This window comes from Balaenoptera acutorostrata, chromosome 20 (genome assembly GCF_949987535.1).
Source record: "Balaenoptera acutorostrata chromosome 20, mBalAcu1.1, whole genome shotgun sequence".
Lineage (NCBI taxonomy): Eukaryota > Metazoa > Chordata > Mammalia > Artiodactyla > Balaenopteridae > Balaenoptera > Balaenoptera acutorostrata.
In genome coordinates, this window is record NC_080083.1 from 24,009,271 (window position 1) to 24,036,615 (window position 27,345).

General features: G+C 40.6%; 1 protein-coding gene across 5 annotated transcripts in view; it reads left to right on the forward strand.

The window, feature by feature from the left end:
• BCAS3 (BCAS3 microtubule associated cell migration factor) overlaps positions 1–27,345 on the forward strand; it is a 577,971-nt gene that overhangs the window by 443,832 nt on the left and 106,794 nt on the right. For 2 of the 5 annotated variants that reach the window (XM_057536260.1, XM_057536261.1), the window contains one exon: positions 6,275–6,331. The exons of 2 other annotated variants lie outside the window; for them this stretch is intronic. In XM_057536260.1, coding sequence (XP_057392243.1) covers positions 6,275–6,331 — 57 coding nt within the window. Of the gene's footprint in view, positions 1–6,274; positions 6,332–22,642; positions 22,822–27,345 lie in introns of those variants that run through there. One more of the 5 variants, XM_057536262.1, reaches the window with a different exon arrangement.

Genomic DNA, 27,345 nt, shown 5'->3' on the forward strand with positions numbered 1-27,345 from the left:
TATTGCTCTCTTCTGTTCCCATTTTACAGATAAGAAACAGGTTTTATAAAGTTCAGCTACTTGTTCAAAGTCATAAACTCATGAAGTTCATGAGTGGCAAAGCCATTTCTAACCCATGTTAGAGATTTCTTGAGTTCCAAATCTATAATACAAAACCATGCTGGGTATTAAGGCAACCCTATCTTCAAAAGAAATAAGAAGGTAAGTTTTAAAATATTCCACAAAGTTAGTGACTATGAGTTATTCACGTACCGGGTGCTTAGTTTCCCACATAGCTTGGAAACAATTAATTTTGGATAAGCATGCATGTTTTATGTAACTGTACCTACTGGCAGTAATGCTTCATAACTAATGCATTTTGGCAAAAAAGAATAGGGGGCTATATCTGGCAGGGTAAGAAGGGGTGGTTTTCATATTTGAACAGAGAAACAGACTCATGTGGGAATCTTTGTTGCATTTATGGCACTTTGACAGACCCTTGAAGATAACCAATTTCATGGCCGATGTGCTAGTCCTTCCCTGAAAACCCTCTTGCTTGTGAAGAAAAACTTTAAAAAACCTCAAGTCCCTGAGTTTCATCGTGAGGATTCAGGACCAATTTTCTCTTTCTTAAAAGGAAAAAGAACCAAAATGGTGGGAAATTCTTTGCAAGTCTTGTTTTATCCTCAATTGTTCTCTCTCTTCTCCATTGCTGCTCTCTTGGCATCTTCAACCCTTGTGAATAAGCATACTGGAAATTATTATTATTATTATCATTATTAAAATAACTATTGTCTTTACCCTCATTTTAGAGTCATGTATCTATTTAGCAGACCACAGCAGCTAGTCCAAGCTAGTATTGTAAGATACAAAATTATGTTGCTTGTATCAGTTGGGAATTTCGTGGAATTTGCTTCTATTTGACTATATTTCCAGATGGAACCATGTGCCTAAGTGTTTGTTTTAGGCCTCCAAGAAGTCATTCCTTTGCAATGATCTGTAGCCAGACTGCTCTCCCTTGGGACTAACCTGTGTGACTAATTTGAGTAGGAGTGTGATAAACTTTGTCACCGCTTAAAAAGAGGCTAAAAATACTTCCTTTTTTTATTGGGCTTTTTTTTTTTCCCCCCTCCATATTATCTAGCAACACTCTTCAAGGGATAATCAAAAGGAGGTGGTGAAGATTAGAGCTGATTGGGAAGGTTCTGAGTGCCCAAGCTTCATTTCAGAAGCTTCACACCTTTGAGCCCCAGGGAAAAGTTTTGACCCCTGGCTTTTACAGGTTTTGTTGTAAAATCCGAGCTGCCCAGAACACTTCGTGGCTAATGGCTTTAGCAGAAGTGATTTTACAACTAAAGATGGCCATCAACCAGGCTTGCCGTAGTTCATTGTCCAGATCTAAAAAATGATTGTTAATTTGACTTCTTGTGCCAGTTAAATATTTCTAAAAAGTGTTTCTTTTTAGGTTTGCAGTCTTGTGATGCAAACACAGTAAATGGAAGCAGGGCTTCCCTGAAAAGTGGAGCAGACAGACATGATTTGGAGATGGAGCACATACTGAACGGGGGGCTACAGAGGAGTTCTTGTCTTAACCCTGTTCTCTACTCACTGAGGGACCTCGGCCAAGTCACAGCCTCACAGGCCCGTGTTTCGTTAACTTTAAAATGAAAGATTGGACCAGCTCTTTGGTTTTCAAACCTCCCTCTTACCCATTCCTCCCCAACAGCAGAGCCTTTTTTTCTAGTGAAATTTTTGCAGGACCCCAATATATAAAACAGATACAGGTGGAGATGTTTTGTTAATGGAGGATACTGGGAAACTCCCTGTCTGGCCTCAGTTCTGGCCCCTGAGACACTTCTACTCTAACCTTTCTTTAAGAGCTCTTCCGGGCTGTGGCATTCTATAATTCTAATTAATGTGAATTGAGCACTATTAATATCAGTGGGTTTGTGTTTTTTTTTTTTTTTTCGCTCAGTACCCACAGCAGGGAGGAAAAACATGGTCTTACATTTCAGCATGATTTAAGTTAGTAGAAGGTGTAATTCATTGATATTAAAGATGAGTATATGTCTAACATACGACTATTAGAAGTTGTGGAAATTCACAATAGAAGCCTTCTTCCTTTGCCCCAGAATGCATGGAGCAAGGATGCAGAGGAGTAGATAAATGATAAACCTTCAACCATTAGACCTCACTTCCTATCCATTTCCCACTGCGCCCTAATGCACGGCACCGTCGTTTTTCTCCTCCTCTCTCAAATCCTAGATCACCGCACAGTTTAGAATTTTGGCCCCAGAAGGGGCTTTTCTTGGTTCCTTGTGTCTCTCTCTGTAACTGGAGCCAGGTCTGAAGTGCTCTGATTTGAACCTGTCATCTCAGCTAAGACCTTGCAGATTCAATACCAAACTATTGTATAGGATTAAATTCTGTGCCTTCCAGGAAAAATTTCAGAAAGCATTCCTTTGCTGTTGTTAATTGTAAAATAAACAGATATCCCTCCCAGGGAGCAGAGTTTCCTTCTCCTTTGGTGGCCTTCCCTCTAGCAATGCAGGAGCTGCTGGGACCAGATTTACACCTACAATTCCAGACCAGTTGAGAGCTCCCACTTCAATTTCCCAGTTTGCAGCATTTCGCCAACCCATGTACCAATGGCTAATCATTCCAGCCTTTTCCAAGCCATGGTTTTTCCCCACCAGCAGTTTTTCCACTGATTGCTAGAACTGTACCTCTGAGTCAGGATTTCCCCTCCAAAGTACTAATAGCAAATACTGTCTAGCATTTTCTGTCAGCCAGGCACTGTCAACTCATTTGGGCTCTTTGAGAATGGCCAGAGCAAGGCCCAAGTGACAGGATAGGTGCAGAGTTTCCAGAATCCTTCTTGGCTTGTTAGAGAGAGCCGAATGACTTGCAGACGGACTGGGCGGGTAGATCCCAAACGAGTGTCCTCCAGTTAAAACATACAACTTGGAGAATTTGGATTTTTTTTTTAACAAACAAATGAGCCACTTGAGTTGCTTAAGTATGAAATGATTGTTTGGCAGGTGAAGTTATTATTATTCTATTATGTTAAAAATGATTAACAAGGGCTTAATTTCATTCCAGATTGTGTCAAGGCGACTGGGCGCTGCAGAAGTACAGTGAAATATGAGCTTCTTGAGCCTTTAGTAGAGGCTGAGCTAGAGACCCCAGTTAGTCCTACCCTTTTCCAAACAGTCACAGCCATGAAACTTTCTTGACCTTTTCACCTTTAAACTTTGGTTGAACTTGGAAAGAAGACTTTTGAATTATAAAAAAAAAAAAGAGAGAGAGAGAGAAAAGAAAAAAGAAAGGAGGAAAGAAAAAAAAGGTTGGGGGAGGCTGTGGACGAGATGTGGAGACTGGGAGAAAAGGACTGATTATATGTTAGCGTAACAGTAATACTAGGAAAATAATCCTCCTCTTGTGTATGAGTTTCTGCTACTGGGAGCCACAGGGTAATCAGCTCACATGACATACCCAGAGGCTAATGCTAGCCTGTGCTGTTTTTGAACATATTCAAACAAAGACTGATTATCCAAACAAGAATTTGGACTGCAGCAGTCGGACCAGTTAAATTATAGTTAGTAAAACTTGGCGCCTTCTGAGCTTGGAATGTTACAATTGCAGCTGGATCTTCGTTTGTCAGGCAGCCTCACTAAACAATAAAACCGGAGATTTTTATCTCCCGGGACTCAGTTTAACTCCTTGGATGCAAAGAGAGAAGTGCCAACTCTCACAGCTTGGGCTCCTGGCAACCTCTGTCTCTCCCGTCCCGCCGGAGTTAATGAGGCAGCAGAGTTTTCTTGGGGTTCTGTAGGGAAGTGGGAGTGTGAAGGCAAGGTGCTCATTTTCTTAGATGTATTAGAGAATTGTTGTTATTCGTTTATGCCTCTAATCAACCTTTACTAAGTGCTACTGTGGACAAAGCCCTGTGCTAGGTACTCTGTTTATATACAAATGCCTATAACAGACAGCATAAAATAGTCAGTTGTCAGAAGGTTACAAGACATTATGAGTAATTTAGTGAAGAGAGATGGGGAAGATTAAAAAAAAAGGCTTTTTGAAGAAGGTATCATTTGAACAGTAGGCTTGAATCTTTAAAGGTGACTCTAAGGGTGATTTTATGCAGAGGGCACAACACAAATAAAGGAGTAGAGGCAGGAAGGTTGGATAGTGGATGTGAAGGAAAGTAGTAGAAGCGAAGGCTGAAAAAGTTGATTGAGACTAAAAGTAGATTGGGAATGTCAGGCCTAAGAGTGCGGCCTTTAAAAGTTATCTTTTGTTTATATAATACTTAGCTGTCTTTAATAATAAGTTAACATATATTGAAAGTTTACCTGGTTTTTTTTGGACATTGAGTGCTCATAATAATTCTCTGAGAAAACTGCAATTCAGAGAAACTAGTAACTTCCCCAAGATCACACAGCTCATAAGTAGCAGAGTCAAGGTCAAACCCAGACTGACTATAAACCCCCTCCCCAGCTCTTAACTACTTTTCTTTTCCACTCTCTATGCCTTTTAAATTTGCTGAGTTTATGATCACAATGGATTTAGGCATATTCTTATATGGAGGCAAGCATGGATTATCACTATTCTTGAACTGGATGGTTCTAGTGAAAAGAGTCACTTTACATGGATGATCTTTATATCAGAGGTCAATATACAGTTACCACGATCACCACTCTGAGTTGGTTTAAGCATGTGGGTTGTAATTACAAGTTCGTGTGAACAAGAGTGTTTCTTCTTGGGCTTCCCTGGTGGCGCAGTGGTTGGGAGTCTGCCTGCTAATGCAGGGGACGCGGGTTCGAGCCCTGATCTGGGAAGATCCCACATGCCGCGGAGCGGCTGGGCCCGTGAGCCACAATTACTGAGCCTGCGCGTCTGGAGCTGTGCTCCGCAACAGGAGGGGCCGCGATGGTGAGAGGCCCGCGCACCGTGATGAGGAGTGGCCCCCGCTTGCCACAACTAGAGAAGGCCCTAGCACAGAAACGAAGACCCAACATAGCAATCAATCAATCAATCAATTAATCAATAAAAAAATAAATCTTTAAAAAAAAAAAAAAAAGAGTGTTTCTTCTTGACCCATCCCATCATAACGAGACAATCTGCTCTCCTAGTTAACGTCTGACAGTAATTTTATGGTAGTACAGGGCCGACTTTGGCAGTCAAGGTCCAAAGCATTTATGACTTTGCCTTTTCTGAGAAACACACTCGATACGATGAATATATGGCCCCCTGTTCCCTGCTTCCACAGGGCATCTTCACCGTGTTCTTATCCTCTGCTGACCCTGCCACTGTCTTGTTTTCTTTCCTGTCCTCTTTGATATACTCTGTTATTGTAAGCCAGGCTTGTGGCTTCTGGCAGGGGTGATTGGCAGGGTCAGTCAGACATAAGCGCTGAAACGTGTGTCCCAGAGGTGGAAGCCAGATTTCCTCTCCGGGCCCTGAGGCCAACTCCTGTGATGGCTTTGTGGCTAGAAATAGCAAAAATCGAAATGGATATTGCAGATAGTCCAGACAAGCAAATAAGAAATCTAAATGCTTGGATACTTCAGATTTTTAAATTTACTAGTGGATATTTTTAACAACGGAAGCAATATAACCTATCTTTGTGTCAATTTTTCCTACGTATAGGATGGGTTTACAGTTCTTAGGGGAAGATCAGGTGCTGATTTAGTGAGTTTATTTTTGAGAAGCAAAAGCAAGAGTGAATAAAATGGGTTACCATATTGTAGATAGTGGGAGTTGATTGGCACCAACATCCTTATTTAGCTTGGGTTAAAAGTGAATTTGGAGAGGAAATACTAGCTTGAACAGAATTATCAAGGATAGTTACATACCCAAGAGGAAAGCCTAGGTTTGAAATACTGACAGATTAGGGGGGGTGGGTATTTGTTTGCTTTATTTTGTTATTTAATTAAATTTGTAAGGCCTCTAGTAGATAGCTCTGGCACCTTTGAGAAAACTGTTGAAATTCCAGAGATAAGCTTTCTATAACTTATGATGCTTTTGGAAATTTGGGTGGCCTAACGATGAGCAATTCTTCCTTTCTGATGTTAATCATTTGTATTTTTATCAGTGGCTCTAAAATTAATATAAAAAGGGAACTTCATTTACTCTGGGCAATCATGTTTCAGGAGTAGCAGAGGATAACATGCTACTGTTAAGATCTAGATCATGCTAAAAGTATTAAACTTGGCTTTTGGAGATTAGGTTTTCCCTACTTAAAATTAAGAACTTAAAGATTTTAATCAAGATAATCTTACAATGTCTTAAGGTGCAACTTATTCGGGAGGTGATACTGCTTGGAATAGTAGAGACCAAAGGAGAAATTGTGAGTTAATGTTTACTCTTTTATTACTATTTTAATCAAATGGCTTTACAGCTTGACCTTTTAAATGTGAATATATTTTTTTAAAAGAACACTCAGGTATGTGAAGCCATACTGTTGTATTGGAAGTTCGCAGGCCTAAAAGTCTTATACGTGAGTTTTAAATATGTATATGATAAAAATATTTTGATTGGGATTTTCTGTGAGGGCAGTTACATTCTCCTTGTGACCTGCATTTTGGTGGGGATTTGGATGTAACCATATCACCTCATATAATAATAATAATAATAATAGCAGTAACTACCATTTATTGAATGCCTACTCTGTGATAGACACTTTTTGTGTGTGTGTGTGATAAACACTTTATATGCATATTTTCTTATCCTCACAACTATCCTGCCAGGTAGAATAGTATTTATATTTTTAAGAGAACTGAGCCTAAGATAAGGGATAAGGACAGGCTTTGAACCCAGGATTATCTGACCCCAAAGTCCATATTCTTTCCACTGCACCATGATATTACAGTAGAATGAGTTGTAGTTGATGCTCGTTTAAAACTTACCCATTTTAGCACACATACTCTAAGAAGTTCAAGACCGATCTTATCTTATTCAGTAGACCGGATTCATTTACCTGTGTCTTTGAGCCCTGTGACTGACTATAAAGGGCTCATTTCTTTTAAATTAAACTCAAAAACACTGAAGTATGTCTTAACTAAAACCTTCCCCCAAAAGAAACATTCTTAAAAAGTACCAAGGGTGGTTGTTCTTGAGACGATTTTGATGAATTCAAGGGTAAAAATAGGCTAGCCATTTGATTAGATTTCAATATGCCACTCTTACTTGGGAACTTTCCTCTGTTTGGACAGGAGAGGATTCTTGCCATGAGAAACTGTCCGCTCCCTGCCCGACAACTCTCACTCCCTGTCTCTCACCCTTCAGAAGAGGCCAACCTGAAATTACAATCCAATTAGGCTTTCTTTGGGGGACCCTCAATACGATAGACACACTGAATTAGGTAGATTTGACATTAGAGGTTTGACTATTTGAAGGTGATTCCAGAAGTCAATAAAGAGTTTGCTGTTTCTACCAATTTGTAGGTTGGTATACAGGAGAGAGTGGCAAAGCCAGTGAACCAGCCTGTTTGACCACCCAGCACCTGTATCTCCCTTTGGCTCTGCTGTTCTCTACTTGTTGTCTTGTGCCAGGATTTAATACACACACGCACGCATACACACACACACACACACACACCAAATGACTTAGCCATCTCCTTATGCTAATAACAAGAGAAGAGAAAGTAAGTAAGCCTAATAAAATAATAGTTTTAAGATAAAACCAGTTTAAAATTGTACTTTCTCCCCTACTCATAGCATTTGACACATAGGGGTTGAAACAAGGTTTGCTGAGTAAATGCTTAAGTTTTCTAAGAAGGCTAAGAGCCTTCAGGATAATAGAATAAGATTCAATGTGTGTGTGTGTGTGTGTGTGTGTGTGTGTGTGTGTGTATGTTTTAATTAAAGGGGAATGGTTTCCCGGTGATAAGTATATCTAGGACCAGAATGGCTCTTGTTATTCAAGATGAAGAAGCCAAGAACATGAAGAAGACAGTATAAATATCAGAACCCAAAAGAGACTCTTAGATATGTCCCGATGAGCCCTAAGAAGTCACTATACCTAAAACACATGAAGATGTTTAGAGTGGTGTTTTAATAACTTTCATGTCTGTTTTGGACTCAGTCCATATTTGGTTAATGTTGCCAGACCCAGACTCTAGCTATCCTCCCTTTATATTTGATGCTTTAGACATGATGAGAACTTCTTCACTGACTAGCCCGTGATGCTTAGACCCTTCCTCCGATTAGAAAGACATCACTGAATGCGAGCTATAGCAAAGAGCTGCTGTACAGAACCTGCACTTACAAGCTCATGAGATGAAAAGAGCCTGGAATTCCGGAAGCTAAAGGAAAAATTCACCTTTAGAGCCTCTCTTCTGCCAGTCAACCTGCTTTTTTACAGAGGTTTATCCCACTTCTCCTGAGCCGACGTTTAGGAGAAGGAATAGTGTTCATCACAGTTCTGCAAAGATTATCATGTCCCTTTGCTGCCTTTATGAACTAATCCCTAATCCCAGTTTCTTCCAAACAGATTGAGAACTTTATTTATAATCTCATATAATGGGGTGCATACTATCTCATTATTGGATATATCAGGATTTATTTTGCCAGTTCTTTAGGAGATAGTGTCTTTAGAAGACAAATAAGTAGGTTTTCGACACGTTAAAAAAAGCAAAAAAAAAAAAAAAACACTAAGGAAAGTCCATTCAGTCTGTGGAGATAACATCAGCAAAGGCATCAGTTTGAAAACAGCGTGACTAGAAGTTAGCAAAAATGTGTCATAAAAGAATAACAATAGGTAAAATTCAGATTTTTACTTTATTATTAAAATTGCCTGATGCTCACAGACTTCATTTATTCTCCATTTTACAAAATGGGATATACAGGGAAGGAGCAATGTTTTTTAAGACTTAACTGAAACTCCATAGTATTTGTGATTTCACTATTCATCCTCCTAAACGCAGTGTAATAGACTGTAATTTTAGGCAGCATTTAAGCAAATATTACTGATAAATCAATAAAGTTGCTTATTTTATATATATATATATATTTATTTATTTTATTTTTTTTTGGCTGCATTGGGTCTTCGTTGCTGCTGTGGGCTTTCTCTAGTTGTGGCGAGCTGGGGCTTACTCTTCATTGCGGTGCACAGGTTTCTCATTGCAGTGGCTTCTCTTGATGCGGAGTACGGGCTCTAGGCGCACGGGCTTCAGTAGTTGTGGCTCGTGGGCTCTAGAGCGCAGGCTCAGTAGTTGCGGTGCGTGGGCTTAATTGCTCCGCGGCATGTGGGATCTTCCTGGACCAGGGATCGAACCCGTGTCCCCTGCATTGGCAGGTGGATTCTTAACCACTGCACCACCAGGGAAGTCCTAAAGTTGCTTATTTTAAAAGATGAAAAAGTTGTTTCCATATTATCTGATGTCAATCAGTTTTTCTCTCTGGTCGAAATTTTATATGTAAAACTCGTAGAATAAGGCAAAGTCATAAATGCTTTGGACCTTGACTGCCAAAGTCGGCCCTGTACTACCATAAAATTACTTTTATATGTAAAAGTCGTAGAAGTCCTCTGCCTACTATTCAGTGGTTTCAGATGGTAGGCTTTAACGTAACAACTATGAGATGTTGGGCTATCATAAAAACCAGTTCCTCAGGGAACACCTAAATTTAGTACTTCTTTTTAATGGTAGTGAAAGTCTCATCGAAAGAAAAAACAACAGGAGATTGTTAGGTACCTCTTACTGCCTAGTCCTGAGGGATATGGAGCTGATGGGGCACCTCTTTAGGTCTAGAGACCTGTTCTTTGTGGACTCAATGTAATGTCAAAGCTGGAAGGCTTCCTCCTCTGACGTGTAAAAAAAACCTGACACTCTGAAGGTTCAAGTGATCTATGTACAGCGATGGACAGGGCTGACACTTACAATCCCAGCCTTCTAGCACCTGGATTTGGCCTTCCTTACATACTGATCAAGGATTGTTTTCTGTCCTGGGAGAACCCTGGACCTATCATGACCCCAGACCTGGTCTAAGGTGGCATTCTAGAGATGGAGGAGTTAGGAATAGGTCTAAAGTAGGTTGAAATTGGTCCCTGGGTCTCTCCCTCCACTTCCAAAACTGTCTAAGGATTTTGATGAGGCCCAGCCGTCAGAGGGTACACTAGGGGTAGTATTGTATATCCAGTAAGATTTTGGACATGACCTACCTGGCATGGCCTCATTGGAGATTGAATACCTGAATTATACCAGCTGTTGCAGGTGAGCTCTCTTGGTTGGCAAGAGAATTTCCTTTTCTTTTTTAATGCAAATCATGCTTTCGTTTTAATATAATATCGACCATTCAGCCTTGACATGATTTAAAATGAATGTGGCTAGTTTTGCCTTTGAATATGTGTGTAGAATAACTTAATTGACAAGCAGTCATGAAGTTCTCCTTGAGGCTGATGTTATCCCATCATTCAGAGACCCATTTTGGTTAATTTGTTTTTTCATATAGTTTCTGGTGGGAAAAATGCATTGCTTTCCTACTGAAATTAACTTGATTGAAATGTCTTAGACCTTGTCATTTTCCAGCAGCTCAAGAGGTTATTTCCCAAGTGTTTAATTTTTTAAGTACAGTGTATATTAATTTAACTGCTACTTTCTGACATTCATCATTCCATGAAAAATTATCAACTGCATGCATTGAACAGATTTTTATTTACATTCCAAATTCCCATTCACTGTAGGGTTTATTTAACTTTGAAGATATCATGCAAATTTGATAAAGATGAGGTTTTTAAAAACTTGTACCATTTATTGATTTGCTAAATATAATTTTCACATTTTCTTTATTCTATAATATATCTTTCAGAAGGAAACACTTAAAGAGTAATGCAATCTACAGGAACTGTTCAATCAGAAATAATGAGTGGAGAGGTCACTTGTCAAGAACATATTTTTTGAAATACTTACATTTAAGGGTTTCCAGTCTTCGAGGTAAAAAGTTCTGCCGTGAAAAATATGGACTGCATCGGGCTTCTGAATTCTGTACAACATGTCACGATTTTTGCTCCTGGGCTAAAGTTAGAAAGTAAAATAAAATGTTCTTTGTCCATTTAGTTATCCTTGACTCTGTGAAGTTCTCCAAAGTAATTACTGGTGACCACAATACCACCTACCAGCAAGAACAGCATTGACCCTGCGCCAGCTGCCTTATTGCTGACCACAGCTGCTCTTGACTAGAGCAGATGTTTCTCCTTTTGCCTTGCCAGTAAAATTTTATTGAGCAGTTTTGCACATAGAGAGCAGTATACTCTGCCTGAAGAGCGGCCAGAGATCTTAGCCACCTTGTACAATAAGGTCAGACTTCTCCTCTCCACCATGAGGTCCCCACTCCTAGGTTCTGTGCATCCTACTTCCCAGGCCTCGGGACTTGTAAACTGCAGTCCTCTTGGGTTTGCTTCCCTACCCACCCATGTAATTTTCCCAAAGAAAATAATGTTGGAAGAGCAACCACACTTGTGGTTGCAACTTGCTGCTTTAAAAGGCTGTCACATTAGAACTTTGCTTCTACCAGTTGTGGGTTTGCAAAAAGGAGTTAGGGTACTTTGTTGGGATGTTTTGTTAGGATGCTTTTCTGAATTTTTCCACATCTCTTCGGTTTGGATGTTGACTTGGAAATCTCTTTTGAATTAGCTAGCTTCTTTTGGAGAGTTTTCTGCCTTCCTGAGCACTTCTTGAATCCTTGCCCCATGAAGGCAGCCAAGGGAACTTCTTCTGATTGTACGTATCAAGGATGGCAGCCTGTTTGAGTCTGAAAGTTGAAGCACTTTAAAGGCCTGTATTTTGCTTTGGATGATTTAATACAGTTTCCCTGTGTTCCTTGTCCAGAGGTAAAGGAATAGATTTTTGAGTTGAAGCTGATACTACTTTTTTTTTTTCAATGGAAATCTAAAGGACCACTCCCTGTAATGATTCCAGCCTATTTCCCAGGACCTTTTAAAGAAATCAACTCATAAAGATAATGGCAATTGAGATTGTAAGCCCCAGCTTGGCATGAATTCCCACAGAGCCTTGGGCCTAGGGAGGACAGGTAAGATACAAGATCAGAGGGTAAAGGCCATATGGTGAGAATTTGCCTGCCTTGTGCTTTTTTAACAGGAAGTGGCCCTGACCTGAGTCCCTCAATGTTCATTCCAGGAGTGTGTCATTGTGGAAATTTATCTAGCCAGCTCTGTGGGCAGATGACCAATTCTGATAGCCTGATTTTAAGGCTCCTAACACATATGATACCAGGACTTCATTGAATATTCTATTTAGTCCATATTAGGATACATAGGTCAAGGTGAGTGATTACTTTTAGATCTACAGGTCAGGAAGTTTGAAGCACATTTAATGCTTTAAACTACTTGGAGTAGTTTAAAGTAGTAGTATATTCTCAAATACTTGTAACACAAAACTTGATTCTTCTTTGATCTTAAAAAGAGGAGCTTTTGTATATTCTTTTGCTACTTTCTCTGCTACTCCTGTAAAAATTTATTTTTAAAATAAGAGCCTTGAAAGCAATATCAGCACTGCTAGACTGGGTATTTGGCACAGGACTCGGGCTTTTTTTTTTTTTTTTTCATGTTCCCAGAGCGGAGCACTCTTTAAACTAGGATGAGAAAGTTAATTTTAATCCTCCAAAGGCTTATTTGCTAGCACAAAAGGTCATGAAACACACCCAAAAACTATATTGCTGAGATCTTAAGGAGAGAGATCTCGGCAACAGAGATGGACTCCAGTATCCCAACATAGAATTATGTCCCTGGCTGAAGAAACAGTTTGTTTTAGACTTCCCCGTCGGTCCAGTGGTTAAGACTCAGCGCTTCCATCGCGGGGGGCACGGGTTCGATCCCTGGTCGGGGAACTAAGATCCCGCATGCCTCATGGCACGGCAAAAAAAAACAAACAAAAAAAACCAGTTTGTTTTAGGAGCACCAATTAATGCAAAAATGACTGAATGGAAGGGCTTTCCCTTAACCTGTCTAAGGGAAACTCTTGGTTTCACATTGTTTCATCCCAGAAGAGAATTCTTCAGAAGTGGTTATAAAATGGTGGTAGAAGAAGTTATTTCCAAGGATGTTTAAGTAGCTGTTCTCTGTCCAATCTTTTTATAATTATAACCACTTGATCTATGATCTGTCAAAAGAGAGAAAGACTTGCCATATCTAGCTGGTAGACCCCTAGAGTATGAAAATAGGATGACCCAATTTTTCAAAGCTTTCTTTTGAGCTGATTTTTTTAGGTTATTAAAATGTCACCTGCCCCAAAGATTAAGAATCAGAAATTGGGGACTTCCTTGGTGGCACAGTGGTTAAGAATCCACCTGCCAATGCAGGGGACACGGGTCCGAGCCCTGGTCCAGGAAGATCCCACATGCCGCGGGGCAACTAAGCCTGTGTGCCACAACTACTGAGCCTGCGCTTTAGAGCCTGCGAGTCACAACTACTGAGCCCGCGTGCCACAACTACTGAAGCCCGTGCGCCTAGAGCCCGTGCTCTGCAACAAGAGAAGCCACCGCAATGAGAAGCCTGAGCACTGCAATGAAGAGTAGCCCCCGCTCACTGCAACTAGAGAAAGCCCGCACACGGCAACAAAGACCCAACACAGACAAAAAAAAAAAAATTTCAGTTTTGATACATTTATAAACAACTGCTCCTTCACGTTGTGGATTCTGACACATTATGAAAATCGGGCCTGCTGAGCCATTGCAAGAATTCTCAATATATTGTGCAAGTTTTGATGGCAAGGGAACTGAGAGGAAGGCTTGTTTTTCATAAAAAAAAAAAAATTGCTTTAGAAACTAAGGTTGTAACTGAGCACTGCTCTGTACTGTATCAAGCCATAATATCCAGTGAGTCATGAAGACATTAGGGAAACACTGGAGACATCATAAGAAACATTTGAGTTAATGTTTGAGATAAGGAAGATGACTATCTCTGAAAAGAAACTGAAATTAAAGGGCACATGGTCCCATTTTCAGATGACTAAAGGGAATTCCTTCCAGTGATGCTTCCTTTACTCACCGGTGGTCATTCTGTAGGTGGTGAAGAGCCAGACAGAGAACTAGAAACCAGGTTTCTAAGCTCCCGTAGGCCATGAGACCTTGGGTAAATAACTTGCCCATGTTGGCTTCAGTTCCTCACCTGAAAATGAGTGATGGACTACGTCATCTCCATGGATCCTTCTGGTCGAAGGAGTCTCTACAAATCTGGTTTTTGAACATTGTGTTATATTAGATGTTCCTGGAAAGGTTTTATCATTTGTGACTGCCACTGTGGTGCTTTGTGTCACTGGGAGTACTTAGTACTCGGACCACTCAAGAGACAGTTTCCTCCTGGCCAGGAATCCAGATGGCCAAATGCCCCCATCCCCCGGCCCTGCCCCAAGAAACCCTTAGCTCAGAAAGGTCATTTCATTTCCTGTGAGCCTGTGATTCAGGTTTATATCACTGGTCCAAGAGCTGGGCACCATTTGTCCATCTGGAGGGTGGGACAATGGAGACCTCAGCCCCTCAGACTCTGTCAAGTGACCCAGCCTTCCAGGGAGTTGTCAGCCTGGTGACAAGCTGGTGGAGAGCCCAATCCTCTGTTAACTTCAGGCCTAATTCTAATGAATTTGGGATTCCTTGCTGAAAAGCAAACTGGATCTTGGTATGTCCAAGACTCTGCCCTTGAAACCTCTGGGCTGATGACTGATATGTTATTCTCTTGGGACAGGGCTGTACAGTTGAGAAAAGTAGCAAGAGCATCAGATCTCCGTGGGTCATCTGGCCCCCATAAAAAAGCAATAGCAAACTGGGAAAAGGCTAGACTGCACGGTTCCCAGCTATACTGGATTATTAGACAAAGCCTCCCACTCCATCTTTGTTTATAGAACTCATTTTCAAGAACAAGTGTTTTATAGTGAGGTGGAGGTTGTTAAGAAGCTATTTATAATGGAAGATCTCAAATATGTGAGCCCTCTATCAAGCTTGATCTAAAGGAACTTTGCATGGGTGGCAGTTTAGGAGAAAAAGGGAGAAAAGGATAAGGAAAAAAAACTAATAAAAATAGCTGAGATCACTCAACAGTTATCAAGAAACAGATACTACAGTTTTATAACACTAAGTACTAAAAGTATATGCACTCTTAAAAGGCAATTAAAACGTATGCTCTGAAACTATAAAACATTTTCTTTTCATCTGCAACATAGAGGGCAGATTACAACACATTAATAACGTTTTGTTTAGAGTTCAGTTTCTGATGGTTTCCAAATGTAGTCTGTGTAGATTAACCAGAAGGAGTCCAGTTCCCTTTTTTAAGAGCGCTTGTAAAGGAAAGCAATGTGGTAAGATTGTTATGAAAAGAGAGTGTATTTAGGAAATAGCACTTAGCAGGGTCTCTCTGAATGGCTGCCAGGTCAGGAAGCTGAAGTGCAAGGCTTGGCCCTTGTTCAGCCCCCCCAGTTCCAGCTCCTTGACCACACAGTACGTCAGGAACATGTCACAGGCCAGCCAGGAAGACTCGGCCCCGCCCATGGGCCAGCTTGGCACGGCTGCTTTCACATAACCCAGGGCTCCAGAGGGGCCAGAGGCAGGCATTCCAGGGCCACGGGAACATGCAATTTTTTAAAATAGAAATGAAGAACTTAAAAAAAAAAAAGCCTGGGAATCAAACAGATGCTGAGTCCTTATGGAACATGGTCCCTCATGGAGAATGTCAGAGCTGAAAAGGGCCTTAAAGGTTATCTCATCCTCTGCCCTTGTCTTACAGACAAGGAAATTGACTTGGCTTAACTGCAGTGGCAGAGTCAACATGCAACCCGTAGCTCCCAGTTCTCAGTCGGCTAAACCCACTGGCTCCACCTCAGTGGGCTAAGTCTTCTCCCTTGGGACCTCTGTCCTGTCCTTAGCATTCTGCGGTGCTCTGTAGGAGCCCTGTGGACCCCCTCCCCCTTGGATCTTGGCAATTCAATGATTTGTTGCTGTATCATTTGCTCCTGCTACTTGCCTAACTGCTCTGTGCCTCAGCCTCAGTTTCTTCATCTGCAAAATGGAGATAATATCAGGGTTAATTCGTCATAGAGTTGTTACAAGGATTGACTGAGTAAATAGATGTGACGTTTCTAGTGCCTGGCCCTTAATAAGATCTCAATAATGTTAGCTGTTATTATCATTAATAATAGCATTGATTGGCCTTGTTATCAATACTATCATTGTGATGTCATTGTTACCACTGTTGTTTCGACAGTTGCTAAATCAACAGTCACCCTCAGGAATTTGGGCCTGGGGGGGATGGGACATGAGCTGTATCACTAGGAGGCTGTCAGACCCAGGATTGAGGGGTCATGAATACCTCTGGGCTGGTGCTTCATGAAGTCCTACCATCAGATTCCAGCTGAGGAGCAGAGGTTTAGAAGTGGGTTGTTGTTTTTTTCTTTGATTGTTGTTGATGTTTGTTTTTGTTTTGCATTTTTAACTTTGTTATGTACTTTCAGTTGAAAGGGACTTTGGGGATGATTGAGTGATTATATATTACAGTTCAGTCTCCTCAATTTACATGTGGGAAAACTGAGGCTCAGAGAGATAAAATTTGCCTTATGTTTTGCTGCCCTAACTTCACAATTGCCTGGAGCTCTTGTCTTATTTATATATAAAAGAAAGACTGGAGGAGAAAGAGCCTAAGGATAATACCCACAAGACCTCAATCCTTTAGCTTTTCTTCTACATTAGGCCCACTGGGACCCTATTAAAACCCCAGTTGTGACCTTATTCCTTAGCACAGAGACAACCCTAAAGAAAAATTCAAGAGAGCCAACCCCTTCCTTAGGTATTAGAGAACAATCCCTATAAAAATTAAGTGGATTTTTTTTGGGGGGGGGGGGGTGTTTTGCTTTGTTTTTTGTGCTTCATGCTTTTATTTTTTGGATGTTTGTTTTTTATTTAAAGCCTTGAAGAGACTTAACCCTGTTGGGCTGCTACTGCCTCACCCCAAGCAGTGTCTTTTGAGGCCTCATGTGGTACTACCTGAAAGAAGACTTACTTTCTCAGTTGCTTTAAAAACTGTGAGAAGCACATTTCTTTGCTTAACATAGGCTCACTGGTTTAAAAAGTAAAATTACTTTCTTAGTTTATGCATCAATTGTCTTTTCCTTGAGCTTTTTTTTTCATATAAATTTTATTTATTTATTTATTTTTGGCAGCATTGGGCCTTTGTTGCTGCGCGTGGGCTTTCTCTAGTTGCCGCGAGCGGGGGCTACTCTTCCTTGTGGTGCGCGGGCTTCTCATTGTGGTAGCTTCTCTTGTTGCAGAGCACAGGCTCTAGAGCGCAGGCTCAGTAGCTGTGGCACGTGGGCTCAGTAGTTGTGGCACATGGACTTAGTTGCTCTGCGGCATGTGGGACCTTCCCGGACCAGGGCTCGAACCCTTGTCCCCTGCATTGGCAGGCGGATTCTTAAACACTGCACCACCAGGGAAGCCCTCCTTGAGCTTTTATCTCTCCTAAGCCCTAGTGTCAAATCGGTTTTCCTGTTTTTCTAAAATGATTGACCAAGTAGTTGGTAAGATTAGAAAATTTAACTACACTGCTTTAAATAGCAGGTAAGTATAGTATTTGATTGCTGGAAAGGTCTTGCATACTTACCAACAACAATACTACAACAACACTGATTGTTATTTACCTAGAAAAATCAACCATAAATTCATCCCAACTCTCAATAAGAATATTTTAGCTTTTCCCTTTTAAGAGTTTAAGCTCTGGGATTGCCTGGCTACATTGAAACACCTGGTACCTTCCTCTTTGGGACTCTTTTTAGTTTCACTAATCTAAATTTGTTCTGAAGGCACTGAAGCAGCTTTTCTAAGAGCTGTAATTGTCACAGAAAGAGCACAAAGACTTATTGAAGTTTCAGATTTTGCTCTGTTTGGAGCTACCAGAGATTGGAACCGATTCTCCATCCTCATCTCTGCCCCAGAGTTGGATGAAAATATCAGAGCTTTCCCTTCTCTGATGCTTGTCGAACATACCCTTCCCAGCAGCTAATCACGTTCCTAGTTTTCCAAAGAGCAAAACCAAATGTCAGGAGGTAACTCTTCATCTCAAGGTCATCTGACAAGGTAAGAAGAGAGCTTAGATGAGTGCGCCCAAGTTTCTTTCCCTTATTGCCTCCAAAAGACATCCATGATACACTTCCTTTAGTTTCCACATCCCACTTTCCTACATTTCTTCTTAGTTTGGCAATGTCTGGAAAACATCGTGGGAAACTGGTGGTGACTTCCAGTGGTCAGAGATTTTGAATATCATCAGCACCCATAAGCCTCGCCATCCTTCTCTAGAACCCCAGTGGGCACATCATTGCACCCTGTGGTGTGAGTGAGGGCCCTGGAATCAGAGTAGACTTGACTTTGTGCTTCTTGGTAGTTGGCTTAAGTGCCAACTGCATGTATTGAGTGAAGCTTTTCCATCAGAATGATCATTTTTGGGAAGACTTTTCTAAACACTTTTTTGCTTGACCACACTGTGTGTAGAGTTTTGGGACTAAAGATTTCCTGATTGAGCTGCTCATGTGGAGGACCTTACCACAGCTTTCTTTCCCTGACCTATTTATAGTAAAGTCCTGGCAATTTGTTTATACGTTCAGTGAATAACACCTAATAAAATAATAAGTGGATGGCATTTGACTCTCAGGAATTTGGGGGCCTTGCTAGGTTCCTTGCCAAGCTACTTACATGCAACTTTGGTCCTAGACTTGAGGGATGGGAGATGCCACATTATCCATTTTCCCCTGAAAATTGAGTCTGATCAAACCAGAAGCTTATTTTCTGAAACTCCAAGTCACAAGTATATCATATTTATTTTCTGACTTTAATCTTTACTTTTTACACTTAGTAAAATGTTTCCCGCCCATTGTCAACCTCTGCTCGTAGTCATAGGCTAAACGGGCTAATGACTCATTATATAATTGAGGCTTCTTTTTTAACATGGAAGTGCTGTGTTTCAAAGTGTCTTCAAAGTGACCCTGAGCTGGACCAGACGACATGGGTCATTAAGCCTTCCTTCTTCAAGCCAAGTGGTAGTTTCTTTTTTCATGATTTCTTTAAATAGAGTGTCTTTGTCCATGGAGTGCTATGCATTTGAGGTTGATGCCCACTTCTTGCCTTTAAAACCATTGAGTCTGGGGCCTGGAGAGAGATGAGTAGGATACAAAGGTGAACAAGAGACAGAGCCACACAAGAATAACCATTACAAAAGGGACTCTTCTCAATACTCTGTAATGACCTATATGGGAAAAGAATCTAAAAAACAGTATATGTGTAACTGATTCACTTTGCTGTACAGTAGAAACTAACACAACACTTTAAATCAACTATACTCCAATTTAAAAAAAAAAAAGAAAAAGAAATGTTAAAGAGAAAAAAAAGGGACCTAAGGGTTTTAGGGTTGTTTGTATCCTGTGGCACAGGAACCCAAGTTAATTTCCTCAGCCTTAAACCCAACTCCCAACCGCTACAGATGGTCTTTGTTTTTGTTTTTGTTTTAATAAATTTATTTATTTTACTTATTTATTTTTGGCTGTGTAGGGTCTTCGTTGCTGCGAGCAGGCTTTCTCTAGTTGCGGCAAGCGGGGGCTACTCTTTGTTGTGGTGCACGGGCTTCTCATTGCAGTGGCTTCTTTTGTTGCAGAGCACAGGGTCTAGGTGCGTGGGCCTCAGTAGTTGTGGCACGTGGGCTCAGTAGTTGTGCCACACGAGCTTAATTGCTCCGTGCCATGTGGGATCTTCCCAGAGCAGGGCTCGAACCCATGTCCCCTGCATTGGCAGGCGGATTCTTAACCACTGTGCCACCAGGGAAACCCCTGCAGGTGGTCTTTGAACAGCCTACAAGTAAGGGGTGGGCCTTATAACTGGAGTTATGTGTGTCTTTGAACCATTTCTGGGGGTGAACTCAAATTCTGTTTGGGTATTTTCTCTACCAAATCAAGAATTTTGGATTTTTAAAAATTTTATGTTATGCTTTAGTTATAGAGCATTTCCCCCTTTTAAATCTAAACCTGTGAGATGCATGTTGTCATCCCCATTTTGCCGATAAGGCTTAGAGAAAGAAACTCATTTAAAATCCCATTGCTAATAAAGGCCAGCACCCTGGCCTTCAACCCATGTCCTCAGTCATTCCTTCAAGAAAACTTTTTACCAAGTGACCTTCCTTTGAATGGAAGACTTCAGTGGCCCCAGGAGAGCCTTTATGTATCCCCAAATAGCAAATAGTTTGATCATGTCACAATATTTTTCCCCTCAAAAACTTTACTGAGTGTTGTCACCTTCAAATAATAGAAATCCAGATTCATTAATTTCTTGTTTAAGGTAACACAGTGTAGTGGGGGGAGCATGGAATTGGGGAGCAATCAAATAATTCAAAAATATGACTGTTCTGCCATAAATGTGGGACTTTCGCTTAGCCTGTTTCTTCTTCTATACAAATGTGAATAGCAAACCACCTCAAAGGAGTCTAGATGAATCTAGATGAAATGACAGCACAGTGCCTCATATTCACAATGATAAACTGGAGTCTCCCTTCCCATTTTCACTTTGGTTCAAACCGATCTTTTCTATCTGACCTCCTGCTCCTTGCTTAGATGAACCCTTTGCTTGTGCCGAATTTAATTAATGGGTTGGCCGAAAAGTTCATATGAACTTTCTGGCCAACCCAATATTTATCATCTCTTGAGCATGCCTTCCACCTTGCCACCTTCATATTTTTGTGCACATTGTCTCCTTCCTCTGAAAAGCCCTTCTGTCATCAGTGTCCCTTTGTACACGCCTATAGAAGTTCTACTCATCTTTCCAATTTTAGATCAAATACCATTCCTCCTCGTAGCCTTTTCTGCTGCTCACCCTTTCTGCCATGATTTTCTAAACAGGGGATTTACTGATAATAATTTTAGTTGGCTCATCTAATGTAACAAGGACTGGTATACACTCTCTTTAGTTTATTTGGGAAGCCAAGTGTTACTCTGTGAGAGAATCACAGAACACTAGCTGAGTATTAACTGACTCTTCCGTCCCCTTCCAGCATATGGATTTGTATTCGTAATTCCCTCTAGATAAGATTTTACCGTCCCTCTTAATTTTATTAATCCATTCTAAACTGACAGATGTTGCAGCAAGCCTTGAGCTCTTGGGGATTCTTATTTCATTTCTGATTAAAGGATGTTTCCTTCTTAAACCCAAGGGTCTAAGTATACACTGCCCTTCTCTCCTAAACAGCTTATTTGAATGTCAGAAGTAACCCTGTTATTCTCTATCAGATACTGAAGAAGATTTCTGGTAGCTGAGCCCCTTCTAAAATGTTTCTTTCTAGCAGACAGAAGAGTGGTATGGGGGTAGATTAGCAGTAGTACCTTGGCACTTTGTAGTTGCTTAGTTAACAGTAGTACGATCTTTACTTTTTATTTACATTGGAAGAGGCTGGAGGCAGTAAGCAGAACTCACAGAACTAATCTGTGTTAATATCTCTTCTTCTCAAGGGCACGTAGAATTTGAGAACACTGAAATTCAGCCAGATAACGACCCAGAGTTATGGTCAGTGTTCCGGTATGGTTTGTGCTTTGCTCTGACTTTAATAGCATAGCCGTTGTCAGTTCCTGTCCACAGAAGCTGAGAACATCAGATCATCTGTTTAACTCTGGAGACGCTGAGGGTGGCCGAAGTCGTGGTCCATCCTTAGGTTACTGGCTAGTGTGTGAACTGCTGCTCCAGAAGACAAGTTGTCAGCGTAAGAATTTTAATGAAGCCATTTAAGTTTTCTACCCATGGGAGCTGGTTCTCTTGTTTCGTTCCCTTTCATCAGCCTACCAGCAAGAAGAGGCTCATGTTCTTTCCCAGGGTCCTGGAGCAGGCAGCTGTCCATTACTGGCCCGGGACAATCATACTGGAGATCTCCCTGACACCAGACACTGGCTATCACTTCTGCTCTCCTGTTGGCTGATCCCCACGTGCTCTTAGGGGCACCTGAGGTCATCTTTTTCCTTAGGAGGTGTCGCCCTGTGCCATCTTTACTGTAGATAACTGTGGATTTGCCGTCTATCGCTTTGGATTGGCAGTAGCTACCGTTTATTGAACTGTGTGACTTAAGCACTGGGCAGGTTGCTTAACCTTGATTGTCACGAGTCCCCCAAACAACCTTTTAAGGAAGGTATCATTACACCCATTTTACAGATACGTATTGGGGAAGTTAGGTAACTCGGTCAAATTACTAAATGCAGAAGCCGAGACTTAACTTCAAAGCCCCATTTTTCCACTCTGTTTACAAAAAGCTCAAAATGCCCCTGAAACTCTGAAATCGCTGTGGCCTTTCACACTAACATTACCAGAAATTCCCGGGACGTTAATGTAGTGATCAGACTTGAATGTGTAAGGGCATTAGCCAATTCCAAAGCAGTAGATGTCCACCGTTTTGTAAGAAAACCCAGAGAAGCCCAAGTACACTAGAAAAATTCAAATTGAAAAGCTTAAGTAAAAATATTCCTTTGAAGGTCATCTATTTATACTGACACGAGGTCTATGGAAAATGAGGGAGCCAGCATCGTGTTTCTGAAATATGCAATTTTACAATGGGAACGTGTTATAAAACGCCCTGCCACTGTTGTTTGCCTTGGGATTTAGGGTGAGAGACATGAAGGCTGACAACTCTCTTCCTGTTGTAGGTCAGAGCTTCAAGGAACTCTGTAATCTTCCCACCAGCTTTCCTCTCTCCTGGAACTCACGGGTAAAATTAGATGCTGGCTGGACTTCAGTAGCTGAGTTTGAAAGCTTTCAGAGGCCCAGTCAGACAACTGCAGCAGACTGCTTTCTCACAGGACCATTTTGAGAGACGCTTTGTACAGACTAACATAGTTTGGTAGACTGATGAGCGTCTGACAATTCTGCCATAAAACACCGTTAATAACAGTGTCCATAGGAGCAGAAAAAAAAATTATCTTCGTGTGGTTAATCTCCTTGGAAACAGGATAAGGCTTTATCTTCCTTTTATCAATATGCTGCATCTGCCTCTTGATATTGCTTTACTATATGTATACTGTTAAAGTTTTGTTTTGTTTTTTAAAAAAACCCTCTATTTGAGTTGGAATTCTTTGATTATACACATTCTAATTGACTCTAGGAGGCAAACGTGGTGAACAGGGTATGGGAAGAAATCAGAATGAGAGCTCCCAAACCAGCATCAAACACATTTATCTAATTTGACACAATTTGCCTGGAAGTCATAGAAAGAGACTGAGGTGTCCCCGTTCAGAATATAAAGAGCCAGAGACTAAAACCAGACTGAAAAGGGCCAACCCATTAGGGAAGTACCTCCCTGGGGAGTGGGTGGGCAGAGGAAAGAGGTTAGATGGCAGTTATTAAACCCGGAATCGAGAATATGTTCAGAGAGGCTGCTACACGGGAAAATCCTCCTTCCTGGGCTCAGCTGGGCAGGGGACGGCTCAGGAAAAGGAGTTCTGCTTATTCTCTGCTGCAGGATGCTACCCTCTGACCCTTTATAAGTCAGCCTTGCTTGATTACTCCTTTTAATTCAAGACTCAAAACAGCTTGTAAAGTTTTTTTTTTTTTTATCATTCCTTTCCAGATTGTGTGGGCCACACTGTAGCATGGGCTTTTCTTTTGTCCACATCTGTTTTCCAACCTCATTACTCTTCTGTTATTACATTCATTAAAAAAGAGAGAGCTGTTTGTTTCTGTTTATTTCTTTTCTGCATGTTTTCCCCCCAGTTTCAAAAGCTAACATGGTAAATCATGTGATGTTTGGTGTGATCATCTCTGCAATTTCTAGTATATGAATTGATGGTGGCTTATAAAGGAATTGGTTGAACCCTATTGTTTAAATTAGCTATACCCAAGCCAAGGCTCACAACTCACATAACACTATTTCAGTGTAGACTGCGACTGTCAAGGCTTCTCATTTCTATATTAGAATGTTACATCATATGCTCCAGGGCATATGGTAGTCACATGACTTTTTGGCTAATATGACTTATTTAATTTGAATATAATTATTTAAAGGCAAATGGAAGCAGGGAGGCATAGCTTTAGGATTAATGGTGGTTTTACTCAGTGAAGAGAGAGCTAAGAGAGATGAGACAAGGATGCCTATTAACACCGTTTCTATTCAGCATTGTATGGAAGTACTAGCCAATGCAATGAAGTAAGAACAAGCAATAAGAAATGTAAGATTTGGAAAGAAAGAGACATAGCTGACCTTATTTGCAGATGATAGGATTTGCTGCATAGAAAATCCAGGAGAATCAACAAACTATTAGAATTGTTGCTGGATACAGAAATTGATGGTGTTGCTACAGGCCAGCAATAACCAATTAAAGAAACAACCCTTTTTGCCAAAGCAGTGAAGCACAAAGAAGCTAGGACTAATCCTTAGAAAAGATATGCAGAATGTTTCCAGAAAATTTATAAAAGGAAATTGAAGGGATGAAAGAAGACCTAAATAAATGGGTATAACATGTTCATGGATAAGAAGACTCAGTATATAAAAGTCCATTATCCTCAAATTAATTGACAAATTAAATGAAATTTTAATCAAAGTCATAATAGATTTTAAATCAGTCAAAGGCCTGGCAGGAAACCAATGGTACACACCAGAGTCTTTACTGAAGAGAGGCAATGAAGGGCTTATTTACAAAGGTCTGGACAACCAAGAAACCAACAGAGGAAGGTGAAGCATCCTAAGCTATCAAAGACAAGAAGTCTTTAGCATCCCTGTGCCTGAAACAGCAAGAGGTGGAGCAGTTGTCAGACCCCAGAGAGTGCTGTAACTGTAGATCTAGGAGAAATCTACCAGGCCTTGGGTAGAGGAACAGCCACTGCTAATTGGGCCCCGTGGCAAGAAAGCCAGTGGGGGAAAATACCTTGATCTGTTTTCCTTCTTGCTCTTCATTCTTCTGTCATTGACTCTCAGTGGCTGAATCCAGGATGAAGGGACCCAGTTGATGCTGTCCATCGGGAGGACACCCTCATGGGGATGGAGCAAGGTGAAGGGTAGAAAGGGGATCTGAAGGAGCAATCAGAACATCCAGCACAGATTTCTTTCCATAAAAATTTTCAAGGTGTTGTTGAACTTCACGCGAAGACCAAAGGGTTGAAATCATAAAAGAACAATTTTGGAGAACAACAGACTATTATGATTTTCATTAGAATCTCAATTAATTTCTGTCCTACCAGATATTAAAATGTATTATAAACTATAATAATTAAGGCAGAATGGTATCGTTACAGAGGCAAACAGTAGAACAGAATCCACATGTGTGTGGAAACTTGAAATATGATAGAGATACCACTACAAATCAGTGCTGTAAGATGCACTAGTGAGTCAGTTGTGCCAGGACAAATGGTTACCCGTATAGGAAACATTTAGTACTTCATATTTGGATAGCAGAAATTAAAAAACTGACCAGAAGTGTTGGCAAGGATGTGGAAACTCATACACTGATGGTGGAAGTATGAATTGATGTAATCATTTTAGAAGGTAATGATTAGACTAGGCAACGTCTAGTAAAGTTGCATAGATTCTAGAGTCAAACTACTTCCTGTCTGTAAAGTAGAGATAATAACAGAATCCTCGTAAGGTTATTGTGAAAATTAAATGACTTAATATATATAAGCCACTTAGAACAATGTTTGGCACAAAATAAGCACTAAGTATCAGTTATTATCATTATTATTTCTAGGATCCTACAGTTCCATCCCTAGGTATGTAATCCAGGGAAAGTTCTGATTCATGTAAAAGAAGACTCCTACAATAATGTTCATTGCAGATGAGCAAAAGAATGGATCTTTTAAAAAATCATGATATGTTCATTATATAGAGTAAAAATGAATGAACTAAAGCTATATGTAGCAACATAGATAAATCTTAAAAACATGTTGGGGAAAAAAACACTGCAGAGGAATAAGAATAGTATGATACTGGGATAGAAGGAGAAATGGGACTGGGTTAAGGGACACAGAGATTTCAGCTATATCTGTAATATTTTATATCTTTTAAAACACTTAAAAATCTGAATCAAAAGGAGGGAGAGAGAGCTACATGGTGAGTTATGGTCAGGTTTTAAAAAATATAAAAGGGCTATTAGAAATACGAAAGAAACCACCTTGTAGAGGGATCTAGTTTTTGGTGGCAGACAGCCCTGGGTTCCATTCCACTTTTTTTTTTGTTAAATTAGCTGTGTAACTTCGTAGAGCAACTTAACATTTGTTATTTCACTGGGCTATTTTGAGGATTAAATGAGATACTGTATATAATATAGCATAGGACCTGATACATAATATTCAATAATTGTTCCATTCTTTTTCCTTTTGTACAAGGAAGAAAAATGTCCAATCAATATTTTCCTTGGAAAATATTCTAGACCAAATTTCTGCTTCCGTGGGCCTGGTTTCTACAATCTTTTCTTGGCTCAAATTCATGTTGACTTTAAGTAAGAATTGCCAAGTCACAACCAAACTTAGTGAAACAAGCTCATTTGATAAAGAAATGAACTTCAGAATCTCACTGCATAAAATCATCATTCTTTTTTTTTTTTTTTTCCATCAAGTGGTATATTTCCCAGTGTTTGGGTGTATGCTGCTGCCTTGAGCTTTATATAAAAAAGAGCATGGGCTTCCCTGGTGGCGCAGTGGTTGAGAGTCTGCCTGCCAATGCGGGGGACGTGGGTTCGAGCCCTGGTCTGGGAGGATCCCACATGCCGCGGAGCAACTCGGCCCGTGAGCCACAATTACTGAGCCTGCGCGTCTGGAGCCTGTGTTCGGCAACGAGAGGCCGCGATAGTGAGAGGCCCGCGCACCGCGATGAAGAGTGGCCCCCGTTTGCCACAACTAGAGAAAGCTCTCGCACAGAAACGAAGACCCAACACAGCCATACATACATAAATAAATAAAAAGAATGTAAGCAGACAAGAGTATCATTAAAAAAAATTTAAAAAAAAAAAAAAAAAAAAAGAGCAAATGACCATGGTCCTTCCCTTTATCCTAAAAAAACTTCGACTATATTTTTATAATATGCACTTGTGAACTTACACCTTCTCTTGCTAACTGAGCTGGAAAATAGTTATTCTTTCCCCCCATAACAGATAAGTGTCTTTTTCTTGTGAAAACCAGTATGGATACTAAACTGTTTCCCTTCCTCATCTCTAATGAATTGCTGTTTGATTATTGTTTTTATAAAGGCATGAAATCCATTTGAAAGCCCATGTAGTCAACATCAGTTTCTACATGGGGGAAACTTGTCCTCACTTTCATTAAAATTTCTCTATTCTAGGCAGACCCCTTTTGATCATTAACAAGCAATTTGATGTTTTTCATATGAACACTTCTGTAACAACCAGGATAGCAAATTAGG